This window comes from Octodon degus, unplaced genomic scaffold (assembly GCF_000260255.1).
Source record: "Octodon degus isolate 3935 unplaced genomic scaffold, OctDeg1.0 scaffold00086, whole genome shotgun sequence".
Lineage (NCBI taxonomy): Eukaryota > Metazoa > Chordata > Mammalia > Rodentia > Octodontidae > Octodon > Octodon degus.
Window position 1 is genome coordinate 6770130 of NW_004524662.1, and position 20673 is coordinate 6790802.

The following is a 20673-nucleotide window of genomic DNA, read 5'->3' on the forward strand; positions in this document are numbered from 1 at the left end:
AAATACACACAGAAATAGTGAAACTGCAACATAACTTCACTGTCATGAATTAAAGTTTCCATTGTTCCCAGAAGGATGAACTTGGCCTTACAGTAAAAAACCTGGCCAGCAGGAGGATTTCCTTTAGATAACAGAATGAATGCAGTGATGTTCACCTCCTCTGTGTCTCGGAACCTTGACTTATGATGACACTGTGAATCCAGAAAACATTTGTCTCCTGCAGATCTCTTTTGAACAGACCCAATTAGACTATCCCTGGTGCAAGTGAACCACTTGTGGCACCAGACCCTTGTAAAATATACCTTACCTAAAATGTGCTGGCACACAATTTTAGTTTTTTAGTCTTCTCCTGCTTGAGATATTTCAAAAGTACCATGATTATTTTTTAATTCAGAATTCTTTATTCCTACCAGCCTCATATAAATTGTAACTAGCTCTGAGCAAGCAGCATTCAAAACAGGGGAAACAATCTTGCTCTCAGACAAATTTATTGATCATGAATTTTACAGGAGTTCAGAAACACCCTAATTCTCCCCTTCAGTTCCCACCAGATGCATATCCAAACTTCTTCTTATAAAAATGTCATGAGATAAATCCCACCACTTACACTGAAAGTAACTCAAGATTTGGGAAATCGGATGAATTGCACCAAGGAATAAAAATCAGAGATGCCACTTCCTACTTCCCCCTTACAAGCTATCAAGGAGTATGGCAGTCCTTGGAGGAGCATGCTGCTTCCCCTAGGAAATGAAAGAAAATCCCCTGCAATCACCAGAAAATGCATTTTTTTCACCAGAAGATACAGATGATGCCTAAAGTACATAAGACAAGAGGCCTTGTGCCAGATGAAGCCAAGCTAATTTGATCGCATCTTTAAAAGAGTTTTGTTAATGGACTTGAAAGAGGAACTGTTATGCTTTGTGTCTGGAAGTCCTCCCAAAGCCTCGTGCAGTCATGGAGGCAGGTTGGAGAGCTTGTGCTTGACTCATGGTCCAGCACTGGGATGATGGGTATGAGTGCTACCCCTGCCTCAGGCAGGCAGTCTGCACATGATATAAGTAAGGGATGAGGAAGAGGCTTGTTCTTTCTGCTACTCTCCCTTTTTGCTCTTGTTGCTTCTGCTGTCTTCTGCCACCATGAACTGTTGCCCTTCTATCATGCCTTCCTGCCTTGGAGCCAGCTGTTTATGAGCTGAAAATTCCACAAACTGTAAGCCAAGTAAACCTTTCCTTTCTTAATTTGGGTTGTTGGATATTTTGTCTCAGCAACAGGAGAAAAGTAACTGAGACAGCAACCATAAAGAATCATTAAAAATTGTGTCCCTCTTGATTTCAAGGCCAAGGTATGCAAGCATCTGTAATTCACTGTACATACCCAATAGGCAATAGCCAAAAATAATGGTTCAGTTATGAAAGTTTATGTTGGCTGAAATACAAGTAGTGAGGCTTGCTCGTAAGAGAAATCAGCCCCCCCATCCTTACTAGCACATGAGCACAGGCAGAGTGTTGCCCAGGCATCTTTTACAGTAGGGGCAATGTAAGGGAATGAAAATTAGGTTTCAAATACAATTTAGTGACAGTCTATTTAGTGACATAAACCTCAAGCACCCAATTCCAAAGAATTTGCAAAGTGATGAGAAACATAGAAAGGACTCAAGTTTGCCAATGGAAAAATCACCCTAGAATGTTTTCTTTACATGCTAGTCATTAAACCAAAACCTCAAAGGACCCACCCTCTCTGTGTCGAGAACTAGATGGAAACATCTCAGTGCTTAACACAGTAAACAGAATTCTACTTTAAAGCAACCAAGAGGAATGATGTGTAAAAGAATGAGTTTGTAAAGAGGCCAGAAAACTTTTATCACTTTATGATTCCTTCCTTACATTCACATATTCTGATTATAGCCATATGTTTCTTTAACCTACTGCACCACTAGTTTCATCCATAATTTGAAAAACTGTTTGTGTATTTAAATGATTTTACTATATCCAGGTTTTAATAATATTGAACTTGTAAGGAAAGACTTTTCTGTTCAAAATTTTACATAGTTTCTTAATAGAGAAATTTAAATTCAAGTAACAAGTAAATCCTACTCAAAAAATAAACTAGTAAAAACGTATGCCACATCAAAAAGGTATCTGTGAAGAGCCACAGTGCTATGTGGAGATGAGGTAGGCAACTTCTATTTATCCAAAAAAAAAAAAAAAAAGGTTGGCTCTAGAAATTTCTCAACTGAGCTAATTGTGGTTGGATTTATAAGAAATTTTCATGGGGCTGGCCAAATAGTTCAGCGGATTAAAGCGCCTGCAAGTAGGTGCAGGGGCCTGGGGTTCAATCCCCAGGTCTGCCATGCTGGCCCCACCCCTGGGTCATGCTGAGACATCAACTGAGACTGGGCATGGTGGCGCATCCCTGTAATCCCAGCACTTGGGAGGCTATAAACAGGAGAATCACTATAAGTCTGATCTAGTAGTGAGACCTTGAACACCCTTCCCTAAAATACAGAAATAAATAACCTTTTAAAAAAAGAAAGCAATTTCCATATATGTATGGATGAATACACATATACAAAAGCTGACAGGCATATAAATACATAAAATCAGGCATATAAATAGAAGGATGCAAAGATAGAAACCAAATTATTAACAATGTCAATCTATAGAATCACAAAAAAAATGATACTGGTCTTTGCTTTATGCCTACCTAGATTTTCTAAATGTTTTATAATTAAAATGTATATTTTCATTATTAAAAGAGCTACTCACAGAGAAGAGCACGAACTGTCATGGAATAGGTAATCTAGAAATCTATTCACCACCCAGAGACATGACTTCGGGCCTAATAAACACCAAAAACATTCCCTCAGCATAAATGGCACACCTATCATTACCTACTCTGTAAGATCCAGACAGCCATAAATCCAAGGCCATTTACTGAACAGAGCACAGGGAATTTCCAGAATCCACAGACAGACATAGAAAAAAAAGTTCTAATTAGGGTAAAGTTAAAGCCATAATTTTATCCCTTTGTTGTTAATAATACTATTAAGGAAAAAAATTAAAAAGACTATTAAGGGAAGTATATTCATTATGTATCTTTTCATTAAAAGAAATAAATCCTGGTGTACACTTTTTCCTATTGTAAACATAGCACTTACATTATTTTTAATAATACAAATTTTTATCATAAGCAGCTTTTTTCTAGATTATATGAACTTCTAATATGGAATTTTTTTAATATCCTCACACTATGAAATTTTTTTTTAAATCCTGAAAGTTTAGTAAAATTTCACAACTATCCCCTTAAATGTAATACTATACTTTAATTCCTATAAAAATGGGGCTACTCTCTTTTCTATCACATGACAGACAGTAATATGTTTAAAAAACAAAACCACAATTCAGAACAAGTTTCCTTTGGAACTTTAACATCCTATAATCACAATGGCTTACCTCATTGGAGGTTGAAAATCTATCTGCATTTTAAGCACAACACAAAAGTACTACTCTTTATGAATACATGGTAAGAACCTAGTAAGTTTTGGTTTTTTTTTTAAATATTTGTTTCTTTCCTTTTCTTTTCTGTTTTGTTCTTTTCTTTCTGTGTACAGTACTGGAGATGGAACCTAGGGCCTCGTCTTTAGACCTCAGGATCTGAAGTCAGACAGCCTGGGGTGCACTGCAAAAGTCAGCAAACGTTTTTTTTAAACAGACACGTTGTATTTGGCGCTCTGGAGGCCATATGGTCTGTCACCACAAATCAGGTGGGCCCTTGTTGCAGGAAACAAGTCATAAATAATACATAAATGAATGGGTGTGGCTGTGTTCCAATAAAATATTATCTGTAGAGTAAAAACAGAGGCTTCATTTGGCTAGGGGGCCAGAGTTTAGTGATGCTATTCAAATTTCACTGTATGCTATCTTCTTTTACCTGGAGTAAGTTTTTCAGTCTATAAGCCTGTTATCCTAGCTATCAAATGCTGGTAACAATCACGCCTAGTGATGAAGTTCATCATAAGGATTTTTTAAAATGTATGTTAAGCCCTCATCCACTGCCAGATATCTTTCTGTGGTAAAGATTAGTTTTTATCTTCTCATGCAATTTTTTAAAGAGAATAAAAAATAAAAATCTTTAAAACTGATACATAATTTCAAAACAAATTCTAAGTTGCCATCTTCATCATCACACTGATCCTCAAAATAAGCTATTAGAGAGGAATTTTTACTGCCATCTTAGAGATCAGAAAAAGATGCTTAAAGACTTAAGTAACCCTGCATCTATCTCACATCTACTAGATAAGCGTGGGATGATAATCAAATCAGATCCAAGAAGTGTAAGCATCTCTAATAATGGTTAAATACTTAACTGCATGGATCTGTGCATCTTACAAGTTTGGCTATAATCAAAAACAAGCCATGATTCTCTCATTCTGATGCATAAACTAAAACCAAAGATTCACTAAAGGCACATTTATAACCTCAGCACATAAAATAAGCTGCTGTTAAGGTGAGGAAAACTAATTAAAATTATACTTTATGTACTACTCTAAATTTGCCATATTATTTTAAAATTCTAAGCTCAAGTACAGCAGTATCTATGCCTCTTTCTCTGAAACCACCTGTTAAGAGATTCTGAACACTGTAGTTCAACAGTTCGTCTACAAAAGGCTCACTGTAGCTCTGTTCCTCTCACCTTGACCTTTACTTCTGTTCTCAAGTTTCTTGAGTGCTGATACATACAGCAGGTGAGTCACTAGCCAATTATTTTCGATAGTCTAGGTAGTTGCTTCTCTCATAATGAAAATATACACTCTGGTGAAGCCAATTAATATCCTTTCATCCTAAATCACACTGCCTGTGCCTATCCATTTTTACTGTCTGGCATTTGTATATCTTAAATTACAAGTGCTCTGTGAGGAGAAAGGCAAGTGCTAAACTTCTCAAGCCAGCCAAAGCAACCAAGTCATAGGCAGATCATCAGTAGGTTCCTATTGGGAGAGCTTGCCAACATATTTATAAGTTTAAAATATCTTCAAACTAACAAACAGCACAATTTCACATTTTTCCTTGCAAAGAACACCGCATGAAATTTAAAACAATGAGAAGACAAGCTATGCCCTACTCCCAAGGCAGTAAGTCTGCCTGAGGTCTAACCAGCCTCCAAAGTAACTCTCTAGACAGTCTGTGTCATACTCTTCTTTAACTGACAACTCACAAGGGTGGGATCCTATGCCTTCGTGCACCCTTCCTCTCCAATCTCACCTCCTCCCTCATGACATTTGCAACTTGTTATGCCAGAACTACCTGTGTTTTAGCCCAAATCACGACCTCATGCATCCCTTCCCAAAATCCCGTGTCTCCTCTAATCATAAGAACTTGAGTTCTATCCTATTAAAAATGATTCCATTGTTCTATCCTTCTGTGGGTGACTCTTATCTCTTTCATGAAAAACCACAATTGCTTGTTAACAGCTTAGTTTTCTAGGTTTAAAAAAGGCAGTTTTCTACCTCACCTCTGAATGAGTATGTCAGTATACAGCTTACATAGAATAGCATCTGACCGCACCTACAATATTTAAATGGCAATGGAATACCCATCTCTGACAAAACTAAAAAAAAGGGGGGGATACAAATGAAGGACCATTTTGTATCTGTATCTACAAAATAGTTAAATAGATATACAACTACTTTCTCTTAATTCAATGAGAAGAAAGATTTGTACTAATCGTGTTTGGACAGGATATCATGTCTGCATCTTGTACTACGAATAACAACTACGAAGACAACAATATGCAATGTATTAATTGTTGAAAGTGTCCTACTAATTGGTTTGAAAACTGTCTCATTGCTATTTATCAATAAAATTAATTTAAAAAAGAATTAGCATCTGACCCATGGGTAATATTAAAATATATGTTAAATAACTAAATTAATTCTAAGCTACTGTGGAATAAGCCCAAATAATATACTTTATGTTATTTTTTTTTTCTTGTAACAGGGACCAAACTCAGGACCTTGCACTTGCCAAACAGGTGCTTATGCCACTGAGCTATATCCCCAGCCTTAATATACTTTAATGCTACTCATTTTATCAGCATATGCCACATCAAGTAATTTTAGGATGTCACTGATGTGGTGCTCAAATAAAGTAGAAGAAACCACTAGAAACATGCTGAGGTCTGAAAGGCATAATATGAAAATTAGAATTCATCTGATTTGAAAGGATTAAGCAGTTTTTGCTACAATGTCTGCTTACCATAAAGTCTGTATTACAGATCTTTATGAAGTTCACTGTATATTTATGGGTTTTTTCAGTTTTTTTGAGACAGGGTCTCACTGAACAGTTAAGGCTGCCGCTGAACTCACCATGTAGCCCAGGATGGCCTCAAAGTGGTGGCAATCCTCCAGCATCAGCCTCCTGAGGGTTGGGATTAAATGCATGCACCACCATGCCCAGCCCTGGTGTATTTCTAATCCTTTCCTGGGTTCATTATTTACTGATACAAACAGAACTTCCAAAAATTAGTCTAATATGAGGGGGGCATAACAGCAATCAATCAGGTTATGAATAAATCATTTGTTCACATTCAGTGAATGAGTTTGCTACTGCTGCTGGTGCTCACTGACCTTCCCCTCCCCTGCAGCATAGATGACCATTCACTCCTCCAACTCCCACAGCCCACTTAATTGGGATACATATGAAAATCATTCAGACTCTGTCATAGCACAGTTGATATGAAATGGTAAGCTCCTTCACTCACTAATCTCTTCCCTAAATCTTGTCAATTCCTTCCCTGTTTTCAATAAGAATATTCCCATTCCAAGTCCCATGCTCCTTACTCATAGCTTTAATGCTATGGGGAGTAGAATGCCCAATTTCTGGGTTATTTTAGAGAAAGAAAAAAACTGTATTCCCTCCAGTCCTGTATTAATTTCTCCAAGCCCTGCCATGTTGTCTGAAATCACTGTATTGATGAAGACCTATTTTTTCCTTTAATTTGTTCACTTGAAGTTGCTTATTAAAATGCAAATAGTTCTGGTAAAAGTAGCATTATCAGTTGACAACACCTGATCTGCAATGAGGGTTAAAGACAATAATGTCCAGTACATATGAGGCCCAGACTAGAAGCACTAGCCAGGTATCTAGGTGAAATGAATTTCACAAGAAAAAAAAAGGGAGACTTGAGAGAGACAAGACAGTTAAACCAAGACAAACTTATACCTTTGCCAGTGGGTCTCTTCTGCTTTAGGTGACAATTGTGCAGCTCAATTACAAGCACGCTCTCAATTGGGGCTTCTCATTCTTAGCCGTGTTTTTGTTTTAATAGGTAATGCAGTATCTACAGTGATGGCACATTATACTCAGGTACAATAATTCATTTCAGTTTTCTTTTGCACTAACAGGTGACTGTTGTAAATAATGGTGAAATGATTATTCTTGTGCACAGATTTAAAAATACCCAGTCTTAATCTTATACCCGTGTAGTGTTCAATTCTATACTGAATTCCAACTTAAACTCCCAGGCTCAACTGACCCCCACCTATTCTCCTCACTGCCTAATACTTTAAGAAACACCAGATACTCTATGGACTTATTATATAATCATCTATTAGTCCATGTAAGTTCCTTTCTTAACTCATCAAGTATTTTCCTGATAAAAAATAAAATTCCAGGCTGGAGAGATAGCTCGTCCATCTAAGCACCTGCCTGGCAAGCACAAGGACCTGAGTTAGATCCCTGATATTGCATGCCATGCCTGCCCTGAAACCAGGCACAGTGGTGAATGCCTGTAACCCCGGTGCTGGGGAGGCTGAGACAGAATCACTATGAGTCTGAACTCACAGTGAGACCTCATATCAAATAAATAATTTTTAAATTAAAAAATAAAATACAAATTTTCCAAATCATAGTTAAAATAAAAGGATGTTTTTCTCTTTTTTCAAATTCTCTATATGTTACTTTTACATTTGAAAACAGAAGCAAATAAGGTTGACAACTGTTTCAATTTAGAAAGAACTTTAGCATCTCCTAATCATATTCACTACTTCAGATAGTCACTAAATTCAGAAAAATTATTATAAACTATAAAACAAATTAACTGGAAGGATATGATAGAAGGATGAAAAGTTTCAGCCCAGTATAGAAAACTTAGCAAGACCCTGTCTCAAAAGAAAAAGTGAGAAGTCTGGGGGTTCAATACAAAAGTCAAAGGCTCTAGGGTTCAATCCCCAACTGTCCCGTGCATGCACACACGCACACACATACACACACACACAGATAGTTTAAAAGACAAGGTACCTTAAACCTTGGCAAAATGGTTTCTTAGCACAAAACAGTAAGATTTGTAAAATATTTACAACACTAGTCTTTTTTTTTTTTAATTTGGTACAAGGTCTCACAATGCAGCTTTATTGCTGATCCTCCTGTTTTCAGCCTCCCCAGAGCTGGAATTACAGGCTTGAACCACCACACCTGGACTCAGTGGCTGGCTCAGAGCACCCGGGGGCAGAGCCATCACAGCATGTGGTGCCAGGAATCAAATCCAGGTCCCTATGCTTGCATAAGCAGGCATTTAGTCTGCTGAGCTATCTTGCTGGCCTAACACTACCCTTTTTTTTTTTTCTTTCTTTTTTTAATGTGTTTAGTTGTTGCAGGGTCTCACTACATGGCTCAGACTCATGGTGATCCTCCTGCTTTCAGCCTCCCCAGTACTGGGATTATAGGCATGTGCCACCACACCAGGACTCTGGCCAGTTCTGCCTGCCCTGGTGGTGGGGCTGGCATGGCATGTGGTGCCAGGGATCCAATTGTGGTCCCTGAGCTTGCCTAAGTTTGCCTAAGCAGGCGCTTTAGTCCAATGAGCTATTTCACCAGCCTACTAGTCATTTTTAAAGGACTACTATTTCTATTTTCCAAAACTCTGTTATTTCTAGTTTTAAATTAGAAATTTAATAAGCATTGAATGTAAGTATTTAGAATAACTATTGCCCTTATTTTTAAGTAATAAGTTGCAGGTCTTTTGAAATAACTAATCACAGGTTTTTATTTCTATCTGCTTTAAATTTTTATTATAGAAACAACTGTCTAATCATTCTAATAATTCCCAATAAAATTTAAATGCAACATATAATGTTCCAAATGTAACAATTCACAATGATAATAAAACCACAGAATTATAGTTGGTAGACATATGAGCAATGATATATTAAATTTTAACAACCAGTTTTGGGGGTAGAGATTTGTAGCATTTTTCAATTTCCATAATGCAAATACTTTTTTCTGACTTCACATTACTAGCAAAGGTCACCAATCACAAAGATAGAGGTACAAACAACTGCCTCTCATAAAACTTCCCAACTTGACTGCAACACTCCACTGGGTCTGAGAAACCAAATAGTATAGCCTCTTTATAGCTGAAGCCTTTCCACAGAACTATTTTTGTCTTTATAATCTATTGCCACCTGAAGATATGACATAAATGTACAGTATATGTTAATATACTCAATCCTCTATTATAATGATTCTCATCCTTTTTTGAATATCAGACAACAGGAAACACCTCATGACCTCATATCCTAAACATGTACACATATGCACAGCTGTATGTCCACATTCATAAGCAGATAAAACTAAAACAGGCCTTACAAAATAAACTCTTACTACATACATGATATTAAAATCTTCTGATTTTTTAATTCTGATCTTGATACACTAAATTGAATTTATATCAACTGATTTGGATGGTGATCCAGAATTTGAAACATGGTGCTGTAATAGATTGTAAACTTGCTGAAGGGAGGATTACACATCATTTTCTGTATCTACTCCTACATCTAGCAGTAATTATTGGTCCAAGGAAGTTAAGTAACTTCTCCAAAGATGTAACTAATATAATTTACATATAATCCCTCCAGGTAAATGATAACTCATGCCACAGAACTGGGATATTTATGGCTCAAAGCTGACAGCAGGCTTCCAAGGCAGCCTCTCCTTTGTCAGAAAATAACAAAGACTATTCTGTAAAACTCTACCTACCCCAACACTGGTGAAACTTTAGCCTTTAATCCAATGAGGCCATGCAATCCTCTTCTGCTTAGATTATCTATACAGGGCTCATTTCTCTGTTGTTGATAATATGCATCCTCCACAGTTGAAAAGAGATTCATCATATTTATAATACATCTTCAATACTTTACAGAAAAAAGCCATCTAAAACTGATTAATAGTAAACACATTATATGGAATAAACCAACCCTGTATACAGTATACATTTATACCAGCTTTCTAACAAACAAAAGCCAAAGACTTAATTGAATAAAATACTCACTTGGGAAAATAAAATCTGAGTCCATGACCTTTTCTATTCAGTGTGCTTGTATACCACATGCTTTTTTATAGGTGCTATGAAATGTACACTATAGTTTCAGGACAATTCAGATAAGCATCTTCACTAAAAATACACAACACCATTAATCATCTCAGTGACAGTGCTCCAATTTAACATGTTGGGGATTTCTTCCCCTTCTTCATCATTTATTTGCCAATATTTCCTTGTTATGAATATCCCCCTAGTGACTTTCACTGGCAATCACAGCTGTGCTGCCTACTGTATCTACCTTGACTACAAATAACACCAATTCTTTTTAAAAGCAAACCCTTGAGATTATTTCTGTTAGAAAAACCTTAGGATGAACCAAACTCTTATATTAGTAACTGTATTCAAGCTACTTACTCTAAAACTGACCAAACTCATCCATTAAGCAGTCATGTTACACCTATAAAACTGGCTTAGCTACAATGACCAACACTTGACTGCTGATGACCAATTACTTGAACAGTAAACAATCAATTGCTACTTTAATACCAGTCCTTACAGGACCCTGTTCCTCTACAACAAAAGGCTTATTTGAAGTCTCTATGAATCACAACAAATTACAGAAATTTGACCACCAATAGCAGCATCTCCGACTCACAAATAATAATCAGAAACAATTTTGTATTATAATCACAGTAATTCTGATGAAGAGAAGAACATATCTAGGTAATGGAATATCAACACATAAACCCAGAGATAAACACATAGACAAGTCAATGATATAATACTCAACTAAACCATGCCAGGCAGGAAACTGGCCCAGCTTCATCCAGAGTCCATTCTGTGGCCATTTCAAAGTGGCCCTTCACAGCCATCACCACTTCTTGATCGTTTTAAAGGTGGAAACCAGGGAATAGGAATTGTTCTACCCTCCCCCTGTTGGAGGAATAATCAAAGTAGAACTCACAAGCCTGTATTCCAAAATCAACTTTGTAACGCAAAACTAGAGTAAAGAACAAAAAATACAACGAAGTGTATGTTCAAGGTATAACCAGAAAGAATGCAGTGGAATTATACCTACATTCCTTTATATTTTCTATAAGGGAATTTAAATGATAATGTCGCTTCAGACAATGTTTCATAACCTTTCTGGAAGATTCCAAATGGCCCAATGTTTAAAAGAAAATAATAAAAACTTTCTTCATAACACAAGCATATATAAATGCCATTTCCTTCCCAGAGCTGTGTTTACTTCAGTGATAATAACAACAACTCCTTACTAAAAGTGCACATTCTGTTAAGTAATGGACAAAGCAAATGGCAGCAAAGACAGAGGACTCAACTTCAATTTTACTGTCCTTTATGGTACATAGTAATTAGCTGCAAAGCTCTGAAATCTTAGCTAGCATGTTAAGTCTGCTACATGACAGTATAATTTGACTTCTTAAAGGATTATGCAAATTACAACTCATCATTCCATTACAGGATTGAAAAAAAGTGACAGCTAATTTATACATAACACACCTTTCAAATCCCTAAGATGCGTGGCACCTGTGCAATGTATTTTGCTGAGATTTTCTTGCATATAAGTACTTGTTTATTGCAACATAAAGAAGCTTACCTAAGAGCTTTAATATAGTCATTTAAAAAACTCTTTTAGATCACAATTTTAAAAGAATAAACATTTTTTTTCAGTTTTGATTTCAGAAGCATTTTTTTCTTTTTGTGGTTTTCTTTTTTTTTTTAATTTCACCACTAAATTAGATAAAAATAAGGTTTCAATACAAGGATATTTCTGAATAGCTGGCAACCACAAGCACTGATGCACGAGCCAGAAGGAAGACTCACAAAGATTTCAACATACTTCTGGTAGGTAGATTCACAGTAGATTCCGTCATATCTGTAGATTTTCCTACATTCTGATTGGTTGGGCAGAGGATGCTGGGCAGTTATTCTGTAGAGGCATCAAAAACAGATAGACATGACTAGAGATTCTCTACAGTCAACCGGAATGCAGGATAACAAGTATGTTGAAATTTAATATATTTTGTTTTTTACACTTTTGAGCTCTACATACAATTGCAATGTGTATATACATTTTAGAAATTAACTTCCACTTTTAGAAAACTGCAAAGAAAAGCAACTTCTTTCAGTTCTTCATTGCAACAGTTTTTAAATCTTAAGTCATAAAAGTGGAAGAAAAGACATAGGTCTAAAGTTTAACTCAGTCTACAATCCCCATGATTATATTATAAAGGAAATGTTAAAAACAATGTCATTAGTGTTTTTGTTATGGAATTGTCATTAATTCAATCATGCATTACAAGTGTAGGCAACTATAAATTAGCTATAAAACCTTAGTCAAGTTAATACACTTTTCAGCTTTATTCGATTTATACAGAATGCTACTAACTTCTAACGGAATGTGATACAGCTTTTAGAACTAAACCCAATTACGGATGAAAACATAGGCAAGACCATGGGGAACACAGGTTAGATGTTAACAGGCACCTGAGATGAGCTGATTAGACTGGTTCCAGGTTTCCTGGCAGTTAAGCAAAAGGGGGTAAAGCTTACACAATTTTCATCTGTGGTACTTAAGTATATAAATTCATCAGAGACTCTATGTACTGTATAAACACAAAAATGCTGAGAAGCATTTTCTGACCATTTCCTTCTATTGAAAATCTCTTCATTCAGGGAAAGAAATATTATAAGGAATCTATCTTGTCACATTCTACAGGAAAGTAATGTAATTTAATCAATACACTCTATCTGTAAGAGTTCCAAGCACTTTGCTTAAAATCTATGACAAAAGGTAACACAATATCTAATCCTTAAATGTAGATATAGATCATCCTCTTAGTTATTTAAATTATGATGGATACTTGTTATTTTATAGAAACTCAGTGTATCTTTTCTACTTTGTTTCTAATTTCACTACATTTACTGAATACTTTATAAATCTCAATATATCTAGTGCTAATTCCTTTAAATTTATTAAGTTCCACATACAAACATAATTTAGAAGTTTTCCTAAGAATTTATTTAGATAAATTCTCTGTCTTATCAGGCTGGACCCAAATCTCTTGTTGAATTTAGTGGGCCTACATTATAATTAATCATTTTTCTGGATTAAAATTATTTTTAAGTCATAAATTGAAGGTTGTATTCAAATTCTAATATAAATACACTCATTAACTATCACTGGAATTTCAAATTTTTATATTAACATGTGGTTTTTCACTGTAAAACCCATAGGAAAGCAAGACAAAGATTAAACTAAAAAGCAAATTTCAATGATATAATTCAGTAATAGGTTCCATCCAACAAATTAATTTTAACTATTAAGTTTACAAAACAAATTCTGAGAGGTATTTCTAAGTATGTGCTATCATAAATGACAGCAGCTGACATACATTACAATTTTTAAAATAATTGAATTAGCCTAAAATCACATTGAAATGCTGTATATTTCTGTTTAGTGTCATTTTATGCTTTAAAATTGATTTTTTTTATCCGAATGCCTTCAGGGCAGGTTTGGCTGGCTTGAGTTGTGGGGATCAAACCACAGCAACCTGAGCCTGACTGCTTTGTTGAAGCAGCCACTTAAAGAACTGAGCTAAGGGGCAGGCCCCCTAAAATTGATTTCTTACATTTTGTTCTCAATTAAAATTTAAGGTACTAACACTATTTGCATATGATTAATTTTAAGTAATATTCAATGATTTTAAAAACACCTAGAAAAGATTCTGAGTGGCAGTGGGGAAGACTGCCACCTTTTTTTAATTTTACAAAAATTAAGTTGATAATTAAATTTTCATGTGCATCTTGGGTATCATAAGTAAGTTGTCAGTTGTAAAAAATAACAGAAAAAACATCTACATGAATTCAACTCCCAAACTATCATTTATTTAATACTTGGTATTTCACCTTTTTTGCTACAATAGGTTATCAACCACAAGCTACTGAGTTCATTTTCTGCACCTGATTTTGTTTTTAAAGGTTAAATACTGCCAGTAAAAAGTTCAAATACCCCTTTCAAATGTGAAACTATTATGAACTGCAGTTTCTGCCTATCAAACAATCCACATTCCCTTCCCTTCATGTCCCTTCTGTCTAGATGGACTCATCATACAGCTTGAGGTAGGACTTAAGTGCATTTACATACATGTGAAACGTGTAAGCTATGACTAATTTTAACTCACAGGGCAGAATTTAAATAATTAGTTACAAGAAGTCAAACTAAGGGAAAAGGAGGAAAGAGATGGTTAGAGGCAGAGTAGTAAATTGTTCCATTTTTGCAGGTAATCTAAATGCAAACTAGAAGCAACTTATCATGAGAATGGATTTTCCACCATCTGGTCAAATAACAGGGGATTTGTCTAGTGGCAAGCAAAGAATGGAATGATGTGAGAAAGATTAGCGGGCAAGTCCTACAGTTGGCTAAAATGTATTTTGTGCAAACAAGAACAGATGACGCCTTAACAATTACACCTGTCAAAAACTCCAGAAAGCAATCCATCTCTGAACAGCCCAGTTGAAAACAGGCTAGTTCATAACAAAATGAATTTTTTTAAACAATTGCCAGCCATAACAGTTTGATGCATGACAAGCTTAGGAAGTCACATTTCACGTTCAACTGAAACCTTAACTAACTGGACCCTGGTTTTCAGTGATAAGTAAGATATTAAACCCTCTAAAAGTGTTCAATTCTTATAAATAGTAGGCTTAAAATCACAAAAGTAAGAAAATTCAAAATTAGAGACAGAACTGTCAGAAGAGACTGGCATGGACTCACCCTTTTATGCCCAGGTATTGCCATTGTCCTAGCAAAGTGGATTATTTCCTGGGACAAATGTGGCCAGAACTGACTCCCTTGCTGCAGTAACATTAAATGAGGAGGCAGGAATTAAAGGCTTCATCTAAAGTAAGTTCCACCTGGTACTAAGGAATGAACCAAGCACATCATATTTAACAGCTGTTTTAAAGTTATTTTGTGGGTATAAATATTGGCCACTCTCTGGAGTTTATGGGGATTTTTCTTAATTTGTTTTTCTATGATGATATTATGAGCATCTTTAATAGCTCAGCCTACTTCATTTCATATTAGCACTTACCTCTTTGTACTTGGGCATTTTCTGTCATATTCCCCAGAGATCCCATTATAAGGCACACAGCTCAGATCTTGATTGGTCAGAGTGGTTTTGGTAATTGTAATATAATGTGTATCAGATAAAACAACCTACTAGAGATAAACCAACAACCTAAAGATTGCATTATTTTTAAGTTTGTAATTTAAAATGTGCAAAATTTAGTAAGCCACCTTGTTAAGGTATTTTTGAGGATAACAGTGGTCTTTGGCCACTCTCGGAGAGTGTATTTTTCTAATACATGCATCTGAACTGAAGATTTTTATGGCTATGACATAAGACCTTCATTCAAAAACTACTTATATTTTGAAGATTTTTACTGAACTCTAGTTGAAATGTAATTCTTTGTTCCCTTAAAGTTTTTTGCCTATAATTTTTACTTCTCAGCTCAGTTTGAGAAGTCTTTTCACCAAGGAACTGGTTCACTTTGGATCCTTGGAGCCAAGGTCCAGGGCTCCAAAAATGGCAGTGACTACTATTTTCCTGTCTCCTGTACTTATGGGGCATGACAGCTGCACTGATGAAGTCGCTAAATTTCCTGGCCCATAAAGTTCTAATATGGTCATTCAGAGGTATCAATACAATAAAATACGGGTTGTGGTGATTTCAAAACAAAAAAGTAGTTTGGGATTTTTGTTTGTTTGTTTGTTTTTGTTTTAGCAAAACAAATGAGTGTACTAACATGCTACACCAGGTGGCAATGCAATAAAGAATTTGAACTCTTCAATCAACATTGGGTTTAGCAGATCCCAGCTCCTCAACTTAGGGTGGTATTCGGCAAGTTACTTAATCTCTTTTAACCTCAGTTTCCTCACATAAAAATGGGGATAATTAAAAAAATATCTGTAAAACAGCATGCTTAGAAGAACTGAAAGAGATAACTGTGTAATCTGTGTGAATTAAGGTTTTTTTAGCCCAAAGCACACAATTACTATTCAATACCACTAATTATCCTTCTAAATGCCCAAGTTAGAAACTTACTGAAAGGTCAAATATTTTTATAAACAACAGGGTAAAAATAAAAAATTACAGATTCCATTTAAAGCAAGTCTTCTACTGTGACTTAAGATTTTCACTCTAATACTTTAATTCTTGCAGACAGTCTATAATCTTATTTATTTGCTATGTTCCTGGTGGGTGTTTGTTTCACAATAGTTTGTTATCCTTAATAGTAATTCAGTTAATTGTAATATTTATCAAAAGATGACTACACAGTGCAAGACTAGCAGCCAGAACAGACAATGAGCTATTGAAGGAACTAGGTCCTCTAGAGACAGACATAGGGAAGATCATCGTGCTTCACACATTTGAAATGTCACCTTGGAGAAGTGTTATGAGCCCAGAGAAAGAAACTGGGCCTACGGGCTGGAGACATTAGAATAGACATTCCCGATTTACAAAAAAAAAAAAAAAATCCAAACTGATAAATCTACTCAGGGATGAGACAAGCTCTGTGCAGTTGTTCTGAGTTCCCTGTCACTGCTGATATTCTGGGCCTCTTAGTATACCCTCTTGACCAGGTTCTGGGACAGGGAAGACTCAAGCAAAAAACTGGGAAGAGTGGGCTCTTCACTGAGAGGTGGCTTTTAACAAAACTTGAGAGTCTATGTTTCTAATTAGACTTTTCCCTATAGATTCTAACATACCTCAGAACTTTCTCCTCACTAATCAAAGTATCCCTGAAGTTCCTATTAACTCTAGAAAGCTAACAAGCCTTACATGATAATGAACTTAAAGGCAAAATAAACAAAAACCTAAGAGGGTAACTTGGAAAGTATTTGAACATCTATTCCAATTATACTCCAGAAAATCAGACAGAAGGGAAGTAATTAGATAGGCCTCTCTTTCTACCCGTCCTCTTGAAGGGTCCTTGCATTTGTCCATTTGTTGGGAGGCATGCCCAAGTAGTATTCAGGAGCCCATGATTTGGAACCTAATGCTAGACAGCTATGAAAATATGCTATCTTCAGGGACCTGAAGAGAATGTATGAACACATTCCAGAGCACAATGTCTACCATCATTACCATCTGTACCATCATGCATGGGTCCCTCCAGTGCAGATCAAACTAGGACCAACTTCCTGAATCAAGGCTACACTAAGAGAATTATATGAACATGCATTAGGGTATGATGACTAGACTTTAGCAAGAATAACTTACATTTATATAATTCCTGACAACTTTGAGAATGATTTGCACAACAGCCACAAACTGTATTAATATGTTAATTTTAAAATGAGGACACTAAGATTTAAAGTGTTTAAGTCATCTAACTAATAAATGCATAAAGCCTGGTTTCTAGATAAGCTCTTTTGACCCAAAGCTCATAGTTTCATGGGTTGTTTGTTTCCAAACAATAGCAAACTCTCTATAAGGGCTCCTCACAAAGTAAATTTTAGTATAAGGAAAATCTATCTGTAATGCAAATAATCATCTCTAAATTATTTCTCTTTCATAAACTTTTTTTATTAACACAGAATGCCCTATACAATGAATTCCAGATGGACAACTTTCAGAGCAGAAGAAAAACCTAGGAAGAACTTGTTCTTTCACTGAAGAAATTAAACTCAGAAAGGTCAAGATGCATGCAAGACTGTACCCTGAGAAGTACAGAGCTGGAGATAAATGCAGACATTGCAAGCATTTTAAGGCAACATCCTTCACATTTCAGGACACTATTAGGAAGTACTCAGACAAAACGTTTCTGTGCTTAACAAATCTCAACATTCACATAGGAATGTCTTCCTAATCATCCTCTGTTGACCTGTTTTTATTCTTAAGAATTTTATATTATACTTTCTCCTTCTTTTGAGAACTGCATAACCAAAGCTTATCAGAAATAGGTGCAAATTGTTAAACAGCTCTGGATGCATAAGTTAAGATTCACTCAAATTCTACACCCTGATATTAATGTCTCTGGTGACTATGCAATTTCTTCAAAACACTGTTCTGTCCTATGTAAGGAAAGACAGCAGAATGCACAATGGGGATTTGGGTCTTATAAAGGTGAATCGCACATTTACTATACATGGACAGACTGGATAGATGCAGACAGATATCAAAATACATAGTGAATATTTTAAGTTTTTAAAAGTCCATTACACAAAAAGATACAATGCCATTAATATCTCTCAAAATATTTCCCTTTGTTCTAAACACATTTATTCCATCATTCTTGCCACTTTCTCAACCTGCTCTGAAAGTGCTCCTTTGTGAATGCCTTGTGAGGCGTAAATGCTGCTGCTGAGTGCCATCCAATGGGAAAACAGGCTCATAAAAACATTACAGTATGTCTTCATCCACTTTATTTACTGGATCTGGCACCATGCAACTTCTGGCTGTTTCCCAAAGTCAAACTGACCATTTTGAACTGGTTCAGAACATTGAGGAAAGCACAACAGCACTACTAAAGACATGAAAAAAGATTTCTAGAACCACGTCACAAAGTGGCAAGAACAATAAGTTAAATCCTAGATGGTCTAGATGGTCAAAGCCAGAGGCAGTATTTTCAGGATGCTTAGTGGTAATGTGTCTTCTACTGTCATTAACATTTTAAAATGAAAATATTCATTCCATTTTTCGATTATATATAGTGTATGTATGTATGTATGCACACACACATATTTGGGATTGATCCCAAGGACCTTGTGCATGCTAGGAAAGTAGTCTACCTCTAAGCTACATCCCTAGCTCCACAATATCCCACGTAGCACATTTAGAACTAGCCTTTGATTCTTTCCTTCCTTCATCCTCCACTAGCAAGAACTTACCAAGCATTTTGAAATTTGACTCTGATATATCTTTATGCTCACCTCTTTTATTTATTTATTTATTTATTTATTTATTTATTTATTTAATGTATTTGGTACAGGGTCTCACTATGCAGTTCAGACTCATAGTGATCCTGCTGTTTTCAGCTTCCCCAGTACTGGGATTACAGGCATGCACCATCATGCCCAGACTCAGTGGCCAGGTCAAACCCAGGAGCCTGTATTTGCCTAAACAGGGGCTTAGTCTGCTGACTTATCTTGCCAGCCCAAGGTCACCTCCCTTAATTAAGGTCCTATTCCTACTTCAGAGAAGTTGCCTTATTCAGATCACTACCTTATCTACTTTTTAAAAATGTATTTAGTACAGGGTGTAAGGGTCTAACCACATGGATCAGATTCATAGCAATTCTTATGTTTTCAGCCTCCCAAGCACTGGGATTACAGAAGCATGCCTCCATCACCCTCTTGGCTTGCCCCAGGGGCAGGGATGGCACAGCAATCTGGGGACTGAACCATGTCGCTGCATCTGCCCAAACAGGTGCTTTAATTTGCTGTGCTATCTGGTGGGCTCTTACCTTATCTACTTGAAACTCATCTTTCTTCACTCTATCAGTCACACCACTATCAAAACTATGCTTTTCAAATGCAAATCTAATTAGATAATGAGTATACATTGTTCCTAGTAGGCCCATGTTTTAAAGGCTTGGTCCCCTTGCTGTACCACTCTTGGGAGATAGTGGAAACTACTAAGAGATTCAGCTTCTGGGGTCATATTAGTGAAGAGGCTGGAAGTTCACGGTATCTTCTTCTCTCAGTTTTATGTTCCAGCCAAAGGCAAGCAGCTTGTTCCACCACTTGCTCTTTGCAGTGATGTATCACCACCTCCTCTACATGCCCCCAAACAATCAGGCCAACCAACCAACCATAAACTGAAACCTCCAAAATGGAGCCAAAATAAACCTTTTATCTTTATAAACTGGTCATTTCAAGTATTTGTTACAGTAATGGAAAGCGAACATAGATCACTACACTACAAGTTCTCTCCAGAAACACACTTAGCATACCAGGCTCATCTTGTGCATGCCCACATCTACAACTTCACCCATCACCATTCTTCCATACCTCCTCTTTGCTTGTCATTCCCCACACTCTATGTGCCTGCTTGTCTTTAAACATGACTTTTTTTTTCTCCCATATTGTCTTGTCTCTTACCTCCCTGGATGATTTGCACGTGCCATGCAGGACTTACCTAGTTCCTGATTTAACTTGCCAGGAATAAAAAGGATCACATATTATTTATCTGCTGTAAAACTTTCTCTAATAAAGATTTTGTTGTCTGTTTTTCCTTGGCCTATGAATTACACTTAAGAATATGCTTTACATTTTAGAGTTTCAATTCTAGTATTTGTTCAAAAGCTAAAAAGATAGTGAATATG

General features: G+C 36.1%; 1 protein-coding gene across 1 annotated transcript in view; it reads right to left on the reverse strand.

The window, feature by feature from the left end:
- Positions 1-12902, reverse strand: part of Npas3 (neuronal PAS domain protein 3) — an 812688-nt gene extending 799786 nt beyond the window's left edge. Inside the window, exons 1-2 of the mRNA XM_023721834.1 lie at positions 12892-12902; positions 12179-12268 (exon numbers count right to left, since the gene is read on the reverse strand). Of these exons, the coding sequence (XP_023577602.1) occupies positions 12179-12268; positions 12892-12902 (101 nt within the window). The remainder of the gene's footprint in view (positions 1-12178; positions 12269-12891) is intronic.
- Positions 12903-20673: the final 7771 nt, after the last annotated feature.